Source organism: Anneissia japonica, unplaced genomic scaffold (assembly GCF_011630105.1).
Source record: "Anneissia japonica isolate Jap-2015-1 unplaced genomic scaffold, ASM1163010v1 scaffold287941_len684077_cov200, whole genome shotgun sequence".
Taxonomy (NCBI): domain Eukaryota; kingdom Metazoa; phylum Echinodermata; class Crinoidea; order Comatulida; family Comatulidae; genus Anneissia; species Anneissia japonica.
In genome coordinates this window covers 464,344-487,005 of record NW_022713799.1, presented here as the reverse complement: position 1 = coordinate 487,005, position 22,662 = coordinate 464,344, and the positions used below count along the sequence as shown (strand labels likewise).

The following is a 22,662-nucleotide window of genomic DNA, read 5'->3' as shown; positions in this document are numbered from 1 at the left end:
TTGGTTGACATCTTTCGTACAACCACAAGTATAAATTACAAGCTCATGTGCGGTTTCATTTACGCTAAGCAAATTATCAGTCCATGCATTAGTGGCTTTACAAATAGGATCTCACTTTTAACATGCAAATATTTAATTTGTCTTTTCTGATAATTTGCAAATGTCATTAGCAATCCCCTTGGGCATTTTCAACAATTTAATCCTATCATCTACATTCTTTTTACAGTTAACTGACCATTCAGATAATGTTTAACATTGTGTATATTCTTTGTATGTGAAGTATTTTCATTTTTATACTAAAGTTTAATTGATTTCTAGATAATGGGCAACATTTTAGTACAGAATACTAAAAGGTAATACCGTAATTTATCACTTTGTGTTGATATAGAATGTGTTGGTGCGTAAAGAAGGGCGTAGATGGCAAGGAGTCGTTGCAGATTTTGGTTTGGCAACAACGATACCAAGGTGAGACGATGCTTTCAAATCATGTGATGCTTTAAGTCTTTGACGAGCAACAGAACACATGCGCTGGAGCTTATCCCCAGTTTTAAGTAGTGTAAAGCGAATGAGATTGTGATGCTGAGATGTATATAAAATTAACTTTTCCAATTGTATATTTTATTTTTTAATTACCCTTTTAATGTACATAATAATTTATCTCAACAATTTCGCTTTATCATGAGTCCATGCTTTACTATTGTATTGACTGCAATGTTTCTTTTTTCTATATTGATTACAATTGTTCAATTTATGGCATTTCTGAAATTTATTTTTGTTGTGTATTGTTTAGGATATTTCATATTTGTCTCTTTTCTTACATTGCTAAAATTCAATTTATTTACAAGTTACAATATGAAATGCGAAACTGGTCTTATAAACTTAGATTTAAAAAAAGAATGTATTACCCTTTCCAGATTTTAGTGTCATGGTAGAAACCTTCGTAATTCTTCTTACATTTCACAAGTCAGAACCAAACAGCCCAATCACATATTCTATCAATTTACTAATAATAATGATAGATAGTAAAAATTTTAGTAAAAATTCCTGAAAATTAATCCGGTTTCTTAACTCTATAATAATACATGTGATGGTGGTTATTATAAAAAGTGGTAATTTTTATTATAAGTTTTTAGATTTTAACATTTTATATATCAGTGTTATTCTCATACATTTGTTAGTTTATTAATTATTTTATCTTGTTTAGAAATAATGAAGTACGCTCAATGGCTGGATCTCCATACTGGATGGCCCCAGAGTGTTTGCGCTATGAGTTCTACAATGAAAAGGTACATTAAAAAAGGATGTTGATGTACTTGCATCAACTTAAACGGATGATAAAAATGATTTGCGAATGCGAACACCAGTGGCTTGTTGATTTCATTTATGCTACTATTTTAAGATAAATAAATCGATAATAGATTAAATAATTGTGTGAATTTAAATAAGGCTATGTTCTCACACGGCTGCTAACAGTTAGCAGGATCCGGATTCTGCTAACCGTTAGCTGCCATGCGTCCATACAAGAAAATCCCGATCTGGATACCAAAAATATGATGATCGAATCAATGGCCAATAAGAAACTGGAAATTGTAAACCCGTACGTGTTATTGGTTGATGATAGAAACGCGCTCACTGATAGCGCTTGCTAACCGTTAGCGGTATCCGGATACCGTTAACAGTTAGCGCAAACCAATCAGGCGTTCTCACGCAGGTGCTAATGGTTAGCGCTAACGGTTAGCTCCTGATCCGGATACTAGGGCTTTCGTGAGAACCATGCTTCTGGTAATTTAACTCTTCATTTTTTGTTTTCAATAGGCTGATGTATTCTCATTTGGTATTATCTTGTGCCAAACCATTGCCAGGATACAAGCACATCCAAACTGGTTGCCAAGGCTTGGGGTAAAACTTTACATTTGATTGGTCAAACCTATTACATGATCTTATTAAAATATTACCTTAATTGTAAAGTTATTTTTTGTACTATGATTATTTGTCATGTTTTTTTTAAGTTGGCCCCTGAATATCTGCTTACCTTTTATTACAAGCTTAAAGGTCTTCCCTCTATAAATATAGTTTTTTTTTTCTTTAAAAAATTAATATAATAATTATAATTTTTATTTTTGTTTTTTTTTTTAGAATTTTGCTCTGGATGAGGTTGGGTTCAAACGCCTATCTTCAGATTGTCCTGATTCCTTTCTTCAGTTGGCATTTACATGTTGTCAGGTATGTTGTTTTTTGTTAATTTACTGTATACATGTCAATACTTTCATTCATTCATTTCATTTAAATCCTCTACCTCCAAATACACTTTCTAATCTATTTATTAAAGTATTTATATTGCTCTCTACAAAGAAAACAGTGCCTAACTATTCAAATGGGTAAAAAAAATATTAATATACAAAACAGCATCATGGAAACTTAAAAACACAGAATCAAGGAAAAATCCGTATCTCATTAAGACTTTTTCATACCTTACCTTATTTAACGAACCCGCCACCTGCCAATAATGATAATTTTGAATAAAAATAAGATTTTATTTTTGGCCAATAAGGGCACCTGCTGCCACAAAAAAAATATATATTTCAGAAAAGTTTTTTTTTTTTTATTCCATCCGCCGCTAACTTGAAATCTCCAAAATAAGATACGTATATTTTTTCCTAATTATATAAATTTAAAGCATTTAACCATCTCATTACTGCACTGTTTAAATTCACCAATAAAATTTTATTCATATTTTCTCCTCCGTCTGGATGTTTTTTGGCAAAAATATTTGCTAAATAAGAAAATAAAATTTTATTTTTAGCTTTTTCCCGCACTCCTCTGATGATTCGCGTAAGAAAATTCAGTTGTTCAACATAATCCAAAAATTGTTTTGCCTTCGGAAACCTGCCTTTAAAAAATGACTCACTGGTAACATGAGAAGTAATGAAAGGTAGTATGATGGTTAAAATAATGTTTTTAGACTCATTCTTAGCTTTTCCTGTGCATTTCAAGCTTTGGAATCCTCATAATTCTTAGTTATTATTTAAAGTACAGTACTAGTAAATATTCATTTGACTGATTTTCATTTTATTTTAGATGGAACATGAAAAGCGACCAAGTTTTGAACAGATCTCAGGTATGATACATAAGGTGTTAGAGAAAATGAGAGAAGATAGAGCCAATCAGAATTTAGAAAGATTTAGAAATCAAAGTGAGTACATGGCAACAATAGAAATTATAATTTTTGTAATTGAAGTATTTAGAAAATTAAATTCATATAATGTTCGACTTTAAATAAAATGAAACACACGATAAGGTGACAATAACTTGGTAGATTTAGTACACGAAATCGTGAATATATATCAGGTTAAAAAAAAAATAGAAAGAAAAATAACACAAAATTTATTCGAAAAATGAATATTTCAACCCATCTACGGGTCTTCTTCAGCATGAATATATATCAGGTAAAAAAAAGGGGGGAAAATAGAAAGAAAAAGAAAAAAAATTGATCGCTTGTAGCTGTCTCTTATACACATCTAGATGTGTATAAGAGACAGATATAAGACTCTTGTACATATGGGTTGATTGATTATTATGATTGAATGTTTTCTCAGATGAACTGAGTGGTAAGCAACGCTCTCATACATCTATCAGCCATTTGGATGTACCACCTGGACAAGTTAATCCTAAAAACTTTCCATTGGCAAGGAGTAATTCTGCAAGATTGAGTAAGCATGCAGAGCGCCCTCAAGTGTTAACCAAAAACAGTAGCAATCCATTTGACACACCTCAATTGAAAGGCGGTCATACAAAGATAGTATCCAGTCCTTGCGGTTTTGAGCTGGATATACCACCAAAATTAAGTGCAATGTTCAAACAACTTGATCTGGACGAACAGTATTTTGAATTCAAAATGAAGAATCGTAGGAAGTCTTTATCATTACCGACGTCTCCCATTTTAAGAAAGAAGTCCACAGACGAGGACATATTTGATGATTGTGAAGGTCCAAAGGAGGTGAAAGCTTTATTTGAAAGTGAAAATGTTGAACTAACGCACCGACTGTTATCCTGGCAAGAGAGGAAACACTCGGTGAAGCATGACGGTAGCGGAGATTGGGAGATCCACACGGCCTGTTCACCCACCGTAACACTGGTTAACTCCGTGAACAGACATGACTCTGGTGTCTGCTCATTGTTTGATGAGGAGGCTACACCATCAAATAGTTCACATGGTAGTGTGGATGATGCTTTCATTGGTGCTACTTCAAAGAGGAATTCAACGGGAGAATGATTAATAGTATCCGTCTTTATACCGTAACAAAAATAATTCCTGATAAAACTAATCAATATATGTTCTCCCTGTAATTTAATATTCGGGTTACAATAGTGTGAAGCACAGTGGGGAACTATTTGATCTTGTCCATAGAAAGAAGTCTTATATTTTGATATCAAATAGGTCTTTTAATTAATAATGTTTCAATTTGTCTCTCTCTCTCTCTCTCTTATTGGTTACTTACAAAGTTGTTTAAGATGGTGCACGCATGTATGCAATTGAAGCCGGTGAATATATTTGGTTTCCACATAAATAACTGATTACCGGTTTAGATTACAATTCTTTATTACACTTTTATTAATTACTTAAGTACAAATTAAAATATTTTCATGCTTAACATATTGTTTGAAGAATGGTTAAGGCAATTTATTAATATTAATATTAACAAAAGTACAATAATCAATACATAATTGTAGGATTTAAAGAATCTGGCTCACATCTGTTTATTTGTCTAGTTCAAAGTTCAAGTTTCCATATGCCAAGTAATATATGATGATTAGATGATTAATCGCTGATCAGTATGCGGTAGCCTGGACCACAATACTATTTGATATCAATTTCTTAGTATTTAATGGCAAACTCAGTCATAATGACAATGCATTAAAATATTGATTATTATTGATTACAGTATTAAGATGATGATAATTTATTCAATACTGTGAGGTACATATATTCACATTGAGTGCACATATCAGAAGCATTAAACTGATTAGAGTGTTAATAAATTAATATAATTATTTTGGAAATGCTGACCGAATCAGCACTAGACGATGCATCATCATCTTCTGATTGTACTTGGCAGTCTGAACAAATTGTCATTAAAAAAATAATCCGTTGTGCGTCATTGCCTTTTACATACAATTCTGTCGGCCGCCAACTATTGGGCATGCCCAGCTTAAGACCTAACAAGAGTTCCCCTGAACAATATATATCACTGTTCATGCATTTTGTTTGTTTCCCCTGTGGATAAGATATAGAGAATTATACAGTACACTTATTTGTTGGTCAGTACAGGTATGTAAAATTGTAAAATAAGATGCATTTTTAAGAAAGTAAATACTCCTATTTTTGCTACAATGTATTAAGTATAGTTCCTACGATAAGAATACCAAAGAGTGTACACTTGGTAGGAGGCTCAGGAGGATTCAGTAACTGTCCCTCATGGAGACAGAATTCTCTAGATGGGAAGTGAAGCTCATGGTTTATATTTGACACTCTTTGCTTTAATCCAATTAATATTCTTTAGTATGGTATATAGCAATTGGAAGATCAACAGTAATTTAATATGTTAAGAGAAATTGAAAAAAATTGTTTTGAAATAAGCGAGGTAAGTTTATGATTAGTCGTATTTGATATGATGATGTCTAAGAAAAGGCAGACAATCAATGGGTCTTTAAAACATAAAAAGGGACACTTACAAAATACTTTGAGCCAGCTAACGAAGATAATAATGGTGATTTCCATTCATATGTGAAGTTAAATACATATATAAACAAAGTTCTTTAACTAATAGTGCTTTTGTTGTGCATAAATTAAAGTTTATATGATTGAAGTCATTGTGTTGCGTAATATAATGCATTCTGTTCTAAACATCCTACTGATAAGATGAGGGGTCCTCGATAAATGAGGATATTAGCTCGTAACATAGGCAATTTTTTTTAACAATTTCAGCATAATTAGGTGCTCAGCCAATTCCCACTGGTTAGAGGGGCGCAAGCTGATTTAGAGGGGGCATGATCAGTGGTGGCGCCTCCAACACACGACTAAATCCTCAGACAAGTCTCACTCCTTGTCGGCCAATTTCTGGCGGCACCGTCCTCAGTGAGGATATTTCACAGAGGTTTGATCCACTACATATCTTCACCTTGTACAGCGACAACTGTCATCAATTTTGTTTGTTAATTTAATCTATTGAATACAGTACCTTGGAATTACCATATTAATCAAGTGTCCTCTAGTGTTTCAAAACGTATTAGTGTCATTCGTCGTGTTAAAAACTACCTTCCTTTACATACTCTTAAAATGTTAGCTAATGTATTAGTAATTCGTCTTTTTTGATCATTGTTGTTTTTGTCGGGTCAAATTGTAGTATCCAAAACACTAATTGTCTTCAAGTCCTTATGAATAGGTTAGGATTTTCTTTCTGTTGATATTAACACCTCCATTGATTATATTTTAAGTTCCCTTAATTGGAGAAAACCCAATGTATAATAGAATGAACAATTAACTCTTGACTTTTAAATGTTTAAAAGGGCATACCCTTCCATACCTAATATCCAAATTTATTTTTAATCACGATGTACATTCAAAATGCACACGCAGCAAAATGCATGATTTAATTGTACCACATTGGAATATCTGCCAAGGTAAAAGAACTTTCTTATATCGTGCATCAAAAATTTGGAATGAATTTCCAAATGAAATAAAAAATTGACTTTAAAGAAATAACCTTTGTTTCATTCCAACATTCTATTAATTTAAGTTTTACATTTAATTTTTTTTTAATTTATTTTTGTATCATCTTCTTTCTATTTTGATGGTTGGTTTGTAACTAAACACTGAAAGTGCACGAGTCTAAAGAAAGAATAAATAAATAATAACAGAAGCCAAAATTGATGCGAGGACAGGCCTGTACACAGGGGGTGCGACGGGTGCGTACGCAACCCTCAAATTACCAAAGGTCCACATATCACCCCCCCTTAAATTTGTCTGAATGTAAATTTCTTTTCTTTTTTTTTTAATAATTAAGTCTGAGAGAGCCATTTCCGACCATCTAGGTCCCATAAGTATAAATTTTCTTACCTCAGCTCCAACCATGGTCGGGTTGAGGTGTTATAGACCCTCAATCTGTGAAAGTCTTTCCCTTGCACCTCTATTTCAAATTCCTGGATTCGCTGCTAACAGTGGAGGATTTAAGGAGGCCTAGTCACCCCGTCCTCGCATTTAAATAGAAATGATATTTTAAATTGTATGAGTGCAGTTTCCGGCCATTTGGAGGTGCCATAATCATAAATTTTATTCCCTTAGCCCTAAACATGGTGGGGCTCAGGTGGTATTTCCCGGGCTTCTCTACAAATTCCCCCACTCCCCAGAGCACCCACCCAATAAAAATCCTGCATACGGGCCTGAAGGAATACATGAAACTGGAAATCTTGATAGAATAAATTCATTTGCACATACAATACAATTTTTATTTGAACCTCATTGTACAAGTATGAAAATTCCAGATTTAATATAAAGCTCCTAAATATGCACACTCTAACATAATTAAAATACATTTATTCTAAAACATATCTTTATTGTATACATATTGGAAACAGAAAGATGCAAAACGTAATATAAAAAATAGGTATCTTAATTTTTTTAATTGATTTTTTATGATCAACTTGAACTTAGCTACAAAACAAAATGAGCCTACTGTACAGGATACCCTGTAGTAATGTAAACAGTATATTCAATGTCTAGATAATATATTTCTACAGTTACCAATTTAATAAGCACCTTTTTATATTTATTTTATGTTCTTTTGTAGACTATTTTTAGACACCTGTCATTTTTCCTCAAGGTTTCTTTACACAAATCTCAAATACTGTTATGTTCGAATATGTTTATGTACTCATTTTATTACTTCTATTTATAATTTGAAACAAAATACAAACAACATTTTACATTTCTCCATTATTCTAACAATACAGTTGAACTTGCCTACAAGTCGAATCCAAAAAAATTGTTTGACTTCGATAAAATTCGACTTACAGTTCGTTAATGGGAAACATAACCATTTAGCACGTCAAATCTAAGTTAGGCAAAGTCGACTTAACCGGGCACTCGCTGTGTTGTACGACCGTCAGCCGATGAATCCAACTCCACTTTACGCAAGCGTTAGATGACGCGTTGCTGCCTGTTGATTGCCGGTGGCAATCTGAACTTAATCGTCATTACAAAAAAACGGGTCACGGCGTTGCGTCGGCCACAGTGAGTACTTGGCTATATGCTAGTTCAGCTGTACTAATTTAATGCATGGATAGTTTACAGATCATAACTCAAGGTAACAGCATAAAAAAAGTTTGATATTGTGTGGCCGATTTGGTACTAAATAGATATTTAGATTCTAGGTCAAAGAACACCCTGTATTAAATTAGGAGCAGAATAATACACTATTAGTATTATGGAATAATTACATCACTTAATAGTATAGATAAATAAAACATTTTCACACAACAAATTAACAATTCATTATTGTTATTTTTCTGATTATAGATAGCTTATCTGCTTATTAATTCAACATATAACATTATAACCAATGAAACAAATTTGCAAGTTAAAAAAACCGAAAACAGCTTAATTTTAAAAAATCAAATGACATTAATTGTGGTTATATAACAAACAATACTAATTAGTGGACACAATAATAAATTAGTGTTATAAGCATAAATGTCTTAGCTTTTTAATATTAGTAATTGTAATTATATGCAAATTAGTAATGACACATGAAAAAAGAGTACAGTACAGATGATTTGACTGGATGAAACCCAATTAAAGGAAAGTACAGATTATAGTGCTCAGAGTGTACTGTCTGGATACAAGTTGTAGAGCTCCTGATGTTTTCCTTGATTGCCTCTACTTTGAATATGTTGTAGATCTAAAGAGTTACAGGAAAAACAGACATAGCATAAGGTTTATCAAAAACTCATAGCTTGGTGAGGTGTGTGAAGGGGCAGGTGGGAAGTACTTATCCCACGCCATTTCAAGTTTCATAGGGCTGTAGTGTTCTGCAAGCTTCAATATACCTTTTACATATTCTAATGCATCCTGCAGCAACTAAGGTGTCTGTTTCCCCCGCACCATTCAACATAGGCTTTTGGACCTGACTTTTGACAAGAGAATCTAGGGGAGTAGCCTTGGTGGGTTCATCTAGGAAAAAAACTTCACAATTTTGGGCCATTTTAAGCAATTCTGAGACAAATTAAAATTTTCTATGTCAGAAGAATACAATTTAAAAAACATTTTTGGCCAGAGTTGAAGCCTAAATTCCCTGTACCCCACCTTGTCTTCCGTCATACACTACTGATGTTACAATGCAGTGAATAAAACTGAAAAATTTGTTAATCAAACACAAAGATTAAAAAACAGATAAATTTTGATGAAAGGCATGACAACTCAGTTTGATAACTGGTACAAAAAGATGAGCAGTTAATGTGAACAAAAATTGAAACTATTGAAAAACTTGTATTCACAAACTTTCTCTACTCCTACAGCATCTTGCTAGCACTGAAATATTTCCATCTTCCCTACCCCCTCCTCGCAAAGATGCCAATAAGAAAACTTGTAAATAATTAACTAATTAATCCAAACATTATATTATAAATTTTATCTAAAATCAAATAATTAACATGATAAAAATTCAGATAAAAAAAGTTAATGAAAAATATATAAAAATGAAAATTACGCAGGATAATTTGTCAGATTTCATTGTATTCAGACACAATAAAGATACAAATTCATTATAAATAAAAGCCAAAATCGGTGCATTATTATTTTGCTGTTGTGGAAGTGTTTATAGTAATAATGAATAAGCAGTACAACAATTTTCTTTCTTTTCTTAACATCTGAGGCATGTTGTGGCAAATGGCTAAGTTGTAGCAAAAATTGAAATTCAAGTTATTGGTATTTTGAGATACCTGATTATGCGATCTTTAAAATGAAGCGTCATTCATTGAAATTGGACATTTCAAGCCTAAGTTATGGAAAAGTAAAGCACTCTTAGAGTCAAGATAAACATGATTTTGAGTAATTGCTTTTAAAAGTTATTTGTGCATACATTGTTTAATAGAATTAACTATCACAATAACGTTAATTAATAAGATATTAAACTATTGATCTATAGTGAAAAACAAATTTGGATACTTAGGCAATTTTTTGAGCTCCCATATTTTATAGCTCATTTACTCAGTACTGGCCTGTGCAACAACTTAACCATTTCGCCACAACATGCCTCATCTTTTGTACATTCCAATAATCAATGAACACATTAGTTTATAAAGGTTTCAATATATTAGAAATGTATAAAAATTTGTCTTAATTTTGGTGAAAACTGCCAATACCACATTTTAATGACAAATTATTTTATCTTTTTCAAAGTATGACTGTACCTGTTTTAACAATAATTTTCTATAATTTTGATCTGACTAAACAAAAAACTGTTTTACTGGCAACAGTTTCTTAAGATAAAAAATTAAAAAAAACAAAACCTAAAAAATGAAATTATGGTACTTAATACAATCTAATTGAAAGAGGATCTTGACATATAGAAATACTGCCATTCATATTGCTCACGATCGTACTCGCGCCTATAACGATCATAGTACATACCTTGTGATTTGCATTCAGCAATGAAACTTGCATAATCATGATTTGGATAATCTCTGTCATCCCACATCGCATTTCTGGAACTAAGCTGGTACCAATCTGCATCTGGATTATGATCTTCATACCGATAATCTCCATATGGCCTTGCAGCAGTGCTGCTTTCAAAGGATGCCCTCTTGTGATTATAGTCTTTACGACTACCTCCTGAGGAATCTCTATAGTTTACTGGTTTGTCCATTCGTGGGTCACAAAGCTCGGCAACAGGTCTTTTAGTGTGTAACCCATTTCTATATTCAGAATCTTTCATTCTCCTATGGGAAGTATCTACCACTTGAATGGAGCTTTTCATTTTGACATTAACTTCTGGTCTTCTTTCAGGATTTCTATAGTGCTTATGCTTCTTAACAGGAGATTTTAAAGTTACATCAAAACATCTGCGCTTTTGGCTCTTCTGTAGGCGATATCTTAAATCAGTTTTATTACCTTGTAAATTAGCTTCTAAGGGTCTTTGCATGTCTTTTGAACAGGTGTGTGGCCTTCTAGCATGAGCTATTGTCTCAATATTTGACTGTTTTTTATGAAAATTATTTTCACTCCGAGAATTTAATGCTGGTAAGTCTTCAGGTAATCTTTTCCAAGGGCATGGTCGTTTATCATGATGTTGCAGATTAACATTATGTCTGATCTCAGACTGTTCAATATTCAAAGATGTTATGTGTCTGGTACATGAATCCTTGTTACTTCTAACATCTGCTTTTGATATTGTATTAGTGTCCCAGGAATGTTTATTTGTCTTTTCATGTTCAGGTTGATTTTCAATTTGTTCTGTGGCACGAACAGTGGCTTCTGATCTGTAGTAGGGTCTGCAACTTGAATCACTATTTGGATCTTTGGTTGTCACTGATGATTCAGGCTCCTGTGAAGGTTTAAAAGCTGACTTTTGCATGCAATCTTCTTCCATTAGATTTTCAGATACATTTGTAATCTGCCTTTCTTCAATGTGTTGATGATCACTTAAAGTTGGGTTGTTGGTTGAAGAACTGCTGATTTTATTCGTAACCATAAGCATTTGATGAGCATTTGTGACAGATTGTGAGGTCAATGATTTTGAGTGATGACAATTTTCATCTTCATTTGCGCTTGAATTTTCATGAATACTTTTCTTGGCTACTATACTCTCAACCCTTTTGCCATGTGACAATTTCTCTGTCATATTCATATCCATGAGTTCAAGATCTGCTGCTGGTGGTTCATGAATTCCTTTTTCGCCGTCCATAATTTCTACCTCATTGCTATGCGACAATATATTAGTCGTGTTTATCTGCATTAAATCAAGATCTGTTGCTGGTGGTTCCTTATAAATTTCATGAATTCCCTTCATAACTTCTCTACACTCTTCTTTATTTTGATGTGACAATTTCTCTGTCATGTTCATCTCCTTAGATTTGAGATTTGTTACTGGTGGTGTTTCGGCTTCTAGACTCTAGACACAAAAATCAAAATAAAAACTAAGCATGGTTTACTGTAACAAATGACATTGAATGTGCACGAGGTTTGAAACAAGGCTACTTGTTTAACCATTATTTTTCAAAATGATTTCAAAGACGCTCTAGTAAAAAACGATTTACATTTTTGTTCAGTAAATAATCAAACCATTTCACATTTATTATATGCCGAAGATTTTATTTTACCAAAATTGGGTTACAAAAACAATTAAATTGTCTTCAAAAATATTGTATTACAAATAAATTAGAAATAAATAAATCAAAAACAAAGATTATAGTACTGTATTTCGAAAAGGGGCAGTGATGGTAGATATAAAAATGGATTGTAGATGGGGTAGAATTAGAAGTGGTTAAAGAATATAAATATTTTGGTTTTCATTTTAATAACAAGGGCACATGGAAAGTAGGAGCATCAAGCAGAGAAGGGAGAAAGAGCCATGTTTAGTCTCAGAAAGAAAATGTATAACATTTAATTTACTTATCTGCGGAAATACAATTAAAACTTTTTAACAAACAAATAATGCCTATGCTATTGTATGGTAGTGAGCTTTGGGGGTATAATAATTGAAATTTATAGAAAACGTTTATTTAAGACATTGTAAATTTGTACTAAATGTCCAGCGGTCCGCTCCAAAGGAAGGAATAAGAAATGAATTGGGAAGGTTCCCCATTCAATTTTATCACGTTATTAAAATGATAAGTTACTGGATAAAAAACAGAACCGACTGTTGGGCATTTAGTATAAAATCGATTTTAAATATGTTTGGATTTGGGTATATGTGGGACTCGCCTGTAAATGAGAATTTCTTAGCAATTTTTTCAGAGAGAGTTCGGGACATTGCACTGCAAACAGGAAATGAAATGATAAAAGATAACATAAGATTAACATTTTATTGCTCACTAGCATACCAAATTCCCTTAACAAACATATTTTTCATTTAAATTTTAAACTAAAAACAACAATTTTTATGTCAAACCATAATTTATTAATAGAAAGAGTTCGTCATATGAATATTACTAGAGAAAATAGAATATGTTTATTTTCCGATAATTGTGTTTATAGAAGACGAAACCCATTTCCTGTTTGTGTGTTCTTTTTATAATGGCCCGGAAAGAAATACTGTAAATTCCCGACTTAAACATATTTTCACTCAGTGATATTTTTGTAAATTATAATTTCCAAAAAATACATTGTCTATCTACTTATTTACATATAAACATGTGATTTGTAAAATGGGCCAGAGGCCATTATTTACGAAATGAAGAAATGACTGAATGAAATCTCTTCTACCTCATCGATACATGATGATTTCTCAGTCATGTTTATCACCATGGATGCATCTGGTGGTTCTTCACTCATTCTGAGAATTACCACTTTTACTTCTTGACCTTCACATTCATTGCTGTTTGGTGATTGCTCTGTCATGTTCATCTCCATGGATTCAAGATTTTTTGTTTGTGTTTTGTTACACGTGATTTCATTATTTCCCTTCTTGATTTCTTGAGTGACGACTTGGCTGCATGACTCCTCTGTCATGTTCGTCACCATGTTAAGACTTGCATTTGGTGGTTCTCTATACATTTCAAGAATTTCCATATTTACTTCTTGATCTTCTACCTCATTATTATGTAATGATTGCTCTGCAATGTTCAACTCCATGGACTCCAGATCTGCAAATGGTGTTTTTATACACATTTTTTGAATTTTCTTCTTAAATTCTGGATTCTCTACCTCATATGACAATTTTTCTGTCTTGTTAGTCTGCATAAATTCAAGATCTCTTTCTGGTGATTTCATTTCATGCATTCCATTTTTGTTGACTTCTTTTTCCTCTATGTTATTGCTATCTGATGACTGATCTGTCATGTTTATCTCCATGGAATCAAAATCTGTCACTTCTGGTTTTTTACATATTTCATGATTTTCCTTGCTGACTTTCTGACTCTCTACTTCATTGCTAAGTGACAATTTCTCTGCTATGTGCATCTCTATAGATTCAGGATCTGACACTGGTGTATCAGAGCTGTCATCAGACTCTGTCTCAATCTCAATATGCTGGTTTTTCTTTACACCACAATCAGAGCAAATATTGTAGACATTTACAGTTATTTTTTTCCTGCTTCCCTTTCCATTCTCTAAATGTGCCAATATTTCCAAAAGTTGATGTTTGGAAATGAATGCATCGTTATGATCATTATTGCAGGTTGTGGGAGTAGACGAAATTGATTTCTTCCTCTTTGTTTTTCTGTCTTTTTTACATTTACCATCCACTTCATTTGAACGTTTTAGACTATCTCTTTGATGATTATCTTCACCAGAGTTATAACAGGATGAGCCCTCTCCTGAATCCTTACTACTTGCTGAATTATCTTCCTTATGCTGGTTTTGTGACTTCTTTTGGCTAATCTTTTTCAATTTCCTATTGACAGCTGTAAATTTCTCTCCTGACCCTTCAACCTTAATCTTTCTGTTGTCCAATTGTAGCTGGCAAACCATTTCAATCAAATCTTTTGGCATATCTTCAGCCTTATAAACCAGCAATAAATTAGTCATCAAGTTTTCCAATTCATCTCCATCAAAATCATGAATGGCGAACTCTGCATCTTTACAGGACTGGTCCTGCATCTGCAAATAGTGGCGAAGTACTCGGACATCTACAATGCCAAGATTAAAGCAATACATTCCATTTTCTCTATAACGTACAGCCATCAGTTCAATCCACCGAAGTACTCTGATCCAATTCACACGTAAATGATAGTTTTCAGAATCAAGTTTCATCTTCTTAGTTCCCCAGCCACACTTTGTCATCCATTTCCTGGTAAAACGGACAAGAACAAATGCTTGATTTACCTTTGATGGTTTTTCAAATGAGGTCCACGAAGTACAGTTTGAGGAATCACTTGAGATCTTGGATTTTGGTTCATGCAGATATTCTTTAAGTGTATCCAAAGATGTGGTTGCCTTGTCTGATAGCACACTTTGAAGAGGACTTTTCCTGGACAGATGATGATCATTTTCTTTAAGGCCATTTGTACTAAGTTCATTTTCAGTTATCTTGGATACTTCATGTACTTTTTTGTTTCCTGTATATGATTTTTGGGGAGTTTTCACAAGGGGTTTCAAGGGATCACTTGATGTTGAGTTCGTCAGTAGTTGCTGACAGTCTACATTTGTAGAACTGTGGGAAAACTCTATCTTTTCTGGTGACACAAGCGACTTCTTTACCTGCATATTACTATTTGTCTCTTTGGTCTTTTTTATATTAAGCTGCAAGTTCTTTTTAGTTCCCTTTGCTATTTCACTGACCTTCTTGATGGGCACTTGTTCTGTGTCTTTAGACGATTTTGTGGTTACTTGCTTTAATGAAGTAACCTTTGATGTTTGTGTATGTGGAACATCACTATTTTTTCTACAAGAGGAAATACCATCCTTGTTTAGTGGCAGCAAAATAGACCCCTTTAGCAAATGTTTTTTGTTCTTTTCATTATTACTAATTGGCAGAAGACTTGTTTCCTTTTTCTCTGATAATTCACTAATCTTAGATTCTTGTGGAATATGGCAAGCTTTGTTTTCAAAATGTTTTGGAGAAACTTTATCTGCAACTGGCTTGTCTAGTCCTTCGATTGTCACTGGATTAGAGGAATGGGTTAACTTGCCTCTTGAAAAATTCATAGACATTTTTAACTGATTGTCATCTTTCTTTTTGGGGTTTTTTTCATCCAGTGACAAACGATCTTCTATTGTTTTCCTTGGTAGTCCAATAATACTTTGATTTTGTGGTTGTTTTAGAACCTTCTTTGGAAACTGTTTATTTAGTTCACTTTCAAACTTCATTTCACTTAAAAATGTTGGTGGTTTATATTTTGGCACAAAATTATGTTTTTTCTTCAATAAACTATTACCCTGCACTGTGAGGCATTGTTCAGTTAATGTTGGACTTTCCTTCGTATTTGAAACAGTATCATTCTCATTATAAGCAGAAAGTTTAGATTGGTCTATCTTTGAAGTTTGCATTGATGCTGGTGAAGAGTATTTCTCAGACCAGTTTAAAACAGAAAATATACTTTCCTTTTTAGCAGAAGTTCTTTTACGAGGATCTTTAGGCATTTTACGAGGATCCCTTGGCTTCTCACAGCCATCTGGTGTCTCAATAAGAATCTTACGAGGGTTTGAGTGTTCTATCAATAGCTTGTTTCCATGAAACTCTTTTGAATGTTTCCTTTTTCTCTTCAAATCTTTGCTAAAACATTTCTGTGATTGTAAATTGTTTCCTTTTTCAATGAAGGAACTAATTTCTACTTCAGATTTATCAGATGTATTCTCTTGTTCTCCACTTATGAATTTTGATGATGTAGATGATTGTTGCACTTGCTCTTCCTTAGGTGAGTATTGCACATGTAGCCTCCCATTTTTATCTTGGTAGACACTAATGGGGTTTTTTAGCTTATCACATATTTCATGCCATTTAGCGGTGTCAGAAAAACTTAGTTCATCCTCTGAAATGCACAATGTGTCAACATTATTATGTGGAAAAACTTTTGGCTCCGGGCTACTGATATCCATATCCATAAGTTCAAGATTTGAATCTGTTGGGTAAAAAGAGTTTGAACATGTAGAAGACAAAGGCTGGGTGCTACTATCCACAGGGTATGAAATCTTGGTATGCATGGCATCAGTTTCAAGAGGCAAATTCCAGGAGTTGACACAAGGTTCGTTGCAATTATAAATTGATGAAAACCCAATTCTACCATGTTTGTAGTCTATACTATTGATCTGTGAATGGTTATACTCAAAAACTTGAGGGTTAGATTTGCTAATGCTAGTATCCAGGATGTTTGTGATTTTTTCATCAGCTTTTTCTAGTGATACATTTTGTATAGTGTGTTCAGAAGCACAACATTTCAATGCATCATTATTCACGTCACACTCAACAAGTGTTTCATCTGAGACCATACTCTGCCATTTGCTTCCCTTATCCTCAGTGCTCTCTTTTATTTTACATGCTGCTGAATATTCAGCAGCAAGCCCAAAATCCCCTACACGCTTATTAGCTTCAACATTTCTTAATGAATTCGTAGAAGAAATGCTTTTAAATTTATATTTTCTCCTCCGCCGCCAATGAGCTCGATTTCTAATCAGTTTACATTTATAAGCTCTACCTTTATTTCTTTTAAACTTCAAATTGTCTTCATTGGCCTCTTTCTTTACACAGATCTTCTTCTTCACAACTTGGGGCACATAGTCTTTATTATCTTTTCTGTTGTGCCTGCTATTGGTCTTGCTATTCCTTAAACTTTTTACTGTATTTGTCAGTTTTGTTATTTTTTCTTTCAACCTGATAGCTTTTTCTTTCTGTTCAGAGTGGCATATGATTGTGGGTTGCAATTGTTCATCATCAGATGATGCCTCATTTGCAGATGTTTCAGAAACATATTCATCAAGAACAATAAATTCTGAGGAGTCAATTATTGTCTTCCTGTTCTCTTTAAGTGTCTCGACTGATTCAGTGGCTTTTTTCCTTGATTTGGTCATGAGTGCAGCCTTTGAAATATCTGGCTTTACTGAAGATATTTGGGTCCTACTCGCACAAGTAACAACTGCATATGGATGGCAATGCCTTGGGTGTTTGCTTGGTAAACATTCCTCATCATACTCATAAACAAAAATCTGTAGTGCGAGAAAAAAAAATCAAAAGAGAATATTTAGATAGAAAATAATCTTTAATCTTAAGATTGTGTTTCCATAACAATGGAAATTTATCCATTAACTTATCATATCCATTCAAGGACCCATTTGTGTAAATTTGACTAACCACAATTCAATAGTGTAAACATCAACTATTGGATTAGCATTACATTACTAAACGCAAATGTTCTATAAATTCCTTTCAAATAGACATTGTTTTTGCTAAGCGCCATTTTTGAGTGTTTACTAGTGTAGTTACATATTTTAATTTTGACAGGTTTGGGTACATAAAGTACATAATACAGCACTGCAATAATTTTGAAAAGAGCATGGCTTTCCAATAAGCACATCTCACAAATAAAAGTTCCCCCCAAACTACAGCCCTTAATGGATTTTCACCACTCATTGACAATATATTGGAACGAAGGCAGTAGCATAACAGAGGATAGGGTTACCCATGGTTTTTGTTATCAGTTATCTTTCACAGGAAACTTTCTAATAATTCTCATCATCCCCAGTACAGCAGGCAATGTCTTTGCTTTCAAAGAAATACAGTCAAACTCGCCTAAGTCGAATGTGCCTAAGTCAAAATATTGTCAAAGTCGAAATTATTTTCATGTCACTTCATCTTCCCTATATTTACAATGGTTAATATTTGCTCTAACTCGAATAAATTTAAGTTGAATAAAAACGAAAGTCGAATATATTTTACATGCCAAATTGATCTGTTTTCCATTAATTGTTAGTCCGTAAGTCAAAGTCAAAATCTTGACGTAAAAACTTCAATCAGTAAAAGTCAAAATCTTGACGTAAAACTTCAATCATTTAAGCTGTCGCCACTTTACCAACATCGCTGTGAACGTCAACAAGTGACTCATACATTTGGCAATGCAGAAATTCACACGCTAAGTAAGCCTGACAAGTGACTCGTAGTTACATTGCATAGCTGTACTTTGTGCAGTTTATTTTACATGCGACTCAACTCACATTCCTCACTTTTGTTCAGACATGTGGTAACATCGACAAGCGACTAATGTTTAAGCACTGTTTCAGGTTTTGTTAGTTCTTTTTTAAATACAGTAAATTAAATTGTATTGTAAGATACGTACAGTAATTGTAAATATATGTCTTATGGAATTTAGGTATAGGGAATAACCCGTCATAAAACAAATGTGCTACTGTAGTTTTATCTTCCTCCCGATCTTCGTTGCACAAACTATCTGCAGGACATCGCCTGTTCTACTCGCAGTGCAGCGAGAAGCAAGCACGTGCATGAGTAGTGGCCGATTTTTTTAACAGTCCATATTGTAGCGGGGTATACACATCTGGTTTACTTACAATTAATACATGTGTTGAAAGATATAATATTAAAGACTTTCACCTAGTAAGTATTGGTTTGGTCTTTGGGATTTTCCAACCGAATTTATCGTATTTAAAACATGTTCGCTTGATGGCCATGCAAAAATAAGATATTAATTGTTACAGTAGTTTATCAAATATATTTATATGATTAAGTTTTAATTTAAGTATTGACCGATTTCTCTTTATAATGTATTCAAAAGAATGGCATGGATGCAGTTAACGAAATGTTTAAATATACTGTAATAATTGAAGAATGTAATGTATTGCTACTCTGAAGAATACTGCTTTCAAGGTAAATTTAGGTAGCCTAGGCCTTTACTTCTACAGTTCTAGGCCTAGGCCAAATGTGTGGTAAACATCGTGCGTGTACTGTCAGTGCATGTTAATTTGTTCAGGTGTCCGTAAGGCCTAACTCTCTAAGTCAAGTTGCTATTGTCATATAACTCGAATAAAATTCGACTTTGCTTTAAATAGTCGAATTTAATCCAAGTCGAACTATATTTCAGTGGCACTTTAGATTCAACGTAGGCGAGTTTGTCTGTACACCTAGCTTGTTATTCTAGCTAATTCAACATTCGACGCACTCAAACAATTGTTATTATCATTATTATTATTATTATTATTATTATTATTATTATTATTATTATCTGGATCTGGATCAGTAATTATTATTATTATTTATCCTTACCTGGTTGTAGCTTATTAACCGATTGAGTTTTCCTCCAACCTTTGATGGTTCACGGCTTACGTGGCACTCAAAGTTTGGCGAAGGTTCCACATTGCTGTTGACAGCTGGAGTAATCTGTTTTTTTCGACCTCTCATTACCTGCAAACAAAGTTCACCCCACTCAATTATCCATGCACTAAAAAGAATGCAATTACCAAACACTGTAATAAGAGCTCTTGATGTTAAAATGTTTTTATAGTCTAGTAATATATGCTTTGCTTTGAGCAATTTTGCTGGATATTTGCATTGTTATTACTTATGTCAAAGGTCAAGTCCTATGAACAAGGCAACTGCTGGAGCCTGCCACTACTGTATACCATTATCACTTCACACATTCGCTGCTAACTCGTCCCACAGGGGGTTGCTGGGGCGCTAGGGATGATTATATTCGTCAAAACTGAGGTAACATTCTAGCCTTTAATACTTCATTGTTATACGTTGTAGAACCACACACACTTAATGGCTGATAGTTCGGGGAAGATACACATAGACGATAACATACAAATATAGTATGTATGTGTGTAGTGTTATATTGCCGGCAGTACAAAAGATTGCACAAATGGGGCAGCTCTGAACAAAAGTGGATGATGACTCGCACTTGGCAGAGAATATAGAAAGTACAGTCCCACTGCCAGCAACGGGTTTACTCATCCCCTAATATTTTCCCGCCAATTTATTAGACACACCATTTTCATGATATGTGACTTGATAACATTTAAGAAAGTATGTTTGTACATGTATACTTGTTTTGCCACATGGGACAAAACCAAAAAAAGTTCTGGCAGTGTTAATAGTACCTTGCAACTATATTACCCGAATATGTCAATCATATTTCAAACTACATACCATAGTTCACTAATACTATATATATATATATATATGTACAATAAATATTTTATTTTTGAGACAGATACAGAACTTTGTTTGACTTCTTATTTTATATATACATATCCTGTCTCTTATACACATCTAGATGTGTATAAGAGCCAGGTGTATAATCATTGGTAATGATTTGTTTAAGTATTTACGTATAATAATCATAATGATGATGGTTGAAGGCAGCCCATCGTAGAGGTAAATCAGCGTTCATCCAGACATGAACGCCATCTGTTCTTTTGCCTAGGGTCACAGAGGTCAACATTTCATGACTGCTAAAGTTTCCATTCTGACAAGCATCATTTGCCTTCTCCTCTGTGTCGACAATTGCAAATGCAAATCGTTCATCAATTTCAACGTTTAGCTCTCGTAATTCTTGTCGTTTTATTTGGAAAGATTTCTGGAATTCTTCGTTTATAACTTGATCAACAGACAAGATGTTCCATCTTTTTTCTAACCCATAATTTGAGCTCAAAAACGAATCTTTGATTATCTGCAGTATTTCATGGTAGTCCCGTGAGAATGGTAAAATCTTGTTTCTGCAACCTAAACCCAAATAATAAGAACAGAATGAATAAAATATTGACATCATTATATTAATAATATGAAAATCATTTTTTTAATAAAATTTAATGTCAACCGACCCTGACCTGTGAATGTCACTATTTATATGTCCGAGTATAGCAGATGCTAGAGCCAAACACACATTTTTGACAGATGCATGTCAACCAAAAGTTAAATATAAAAAAATCATATCTACTTTCTCTTCAGTGTAAATATATTAAGTGTCATTTTCACTGTCTGTTTTGCCAGTGTGAAGTTGAATAAAACATTTAAATAAATAGATTTAGCTTAATTTAATCGTGGATAGAATGTTACATATTTAATAACAGATTTGTTTATACAGTCCAAATTTAAGGACCATATGACATAAAGGTAAAGCACAAAAACTTCTAAAGCTGCTAATAGGATGATCTTTTATAACAGCCATCTTACCTTCACTTGGTAATCTTTTAACTTTTGGAATACAATAATTCAATTGTGTCTCAGACATGCTGCTTTTAACATTCTGTGAAGAAGAATAAAACTATTATTAAAAATATGCATTAAATTTCTAATGCATTTTACTGGCAAGTGGTTGCGAATTAGCAGATTGAGGTCAGAGTGTCCATCCCTTGCTGTACATTTCACTTGTTTCCTTGAAAACGAAACTTTATCTGAATTGCTTCTCTGCAATGAGGAGACAAAAAAGTACCTGATGACGATATAGCAGCAACACATAACCATGTGGAACTAATGACCAGGAATAAAACCTGAGTTTTGTAACTGCATGGAAAGCACCCTACAATCACTCAATCTAGTAAATAACAAAAGTAATTCAGAGCCATAATACCATTGACTAAGAGGTAGCAGCAGACTAAATTATTCACCAAATCTGAGGTGGTTCATTCTGAGTCAAACACCTGTTCCACAGCAGAAAAACACACATATACAACCAAAATTGGATAGGGATCAATGCCGTAGCCAGCTATTGTGACAGTTGCGATAGTCCCACACAATTCTTCTGTTGGGTCCACATTTTTTAAAAAGGGTCTAAATTATGCTGTTTTATGCACAAGTTGATTCTACTTATTGTAATCCAGGTCAACTTTTAAGAAAATGAGTCCATGTTACTTGAATTTACGCGTAAAGTGAGTCCACTCTGATTTGACTGGCTACGGTAAACAAAACAAGGAATTTTGTTGAATTTGGTCCCTCTAGAACAACAAAGCAGGATACTTTGTTGGATCTGGTTTGTCAACCACATCAAAGCAAGACACTT

General features: G+C 33.4%; 2 protein-coding genes across 2 annotated transcripts in view; one reads left to right on the top strand and one right to left on the bottom strand.

Annotated features, from left to right (window-relative positions):
* LOC117108756 (dual specificity testis-specific protein kinase 2-like) overlaps positions 1 to 5,867 on the top strand; it is a 44,157-nt gene extending 38,290 nt beyond the window's left edge. The window contains exons 6-11 of the mRNA XM_033250889.1: positions 389 to 465; positions 1,205 to 1,286; positions 1,816 to 1,899; positions 2,137 to 2,223; positions 3,079 to 3,193; positions 3,597 to 5,867. Of these exons, the coding sequence (XP_033106780.1) occupies positions 389 to 465; positions 1,205 to 1,286; positions 1,816 to 1,899; positions 2,137 to 2,223; positions 3,079 to 3,193; positions 3,597 to 4,273 (1,122 nt within the window). The 3' untranslated portion in view covers positions 4,274 to 5,867. The remainder of the gene's footprint in view (positions 1 to 388; positions 466 to 1,204; positions 1,287 to 1,815; positions 1,900 to 2,136; positions 2,224 to 3,078; positions 3,194 to 3,596) is intronic.
* A 1,396-nt stretch (positions 5,868 to 7,263) lies between these two features.
* LOC117108754 lies at positions 7,264 to 20,069 on the bottom strand. The gene is made up of 4 exons (XM_033250888.1): positions 19,926 to 20,069; positions 13,481 to 17,857; positions 10,688 to 12,167; positions 7,264 to 8,957 (listed from the first exon to the last, which is right to left on the bottom strand). The coding sequence occupies exons 1-4, from the start codon at positions 20,058 to 20,060 to the stop codon at positions 8,878 to 8,880; spliced, it is 6,072 nt and encodes a 2,023-aa protein (XP_033106779.1). The 5' UTR covers positions 20,061 to 20,069; the 3' UTR covers positions 7,264 to 8,877.
* Between the last annotated feature and the right edge of the window lie 2,593 nt (positions 20,070 to 22,662).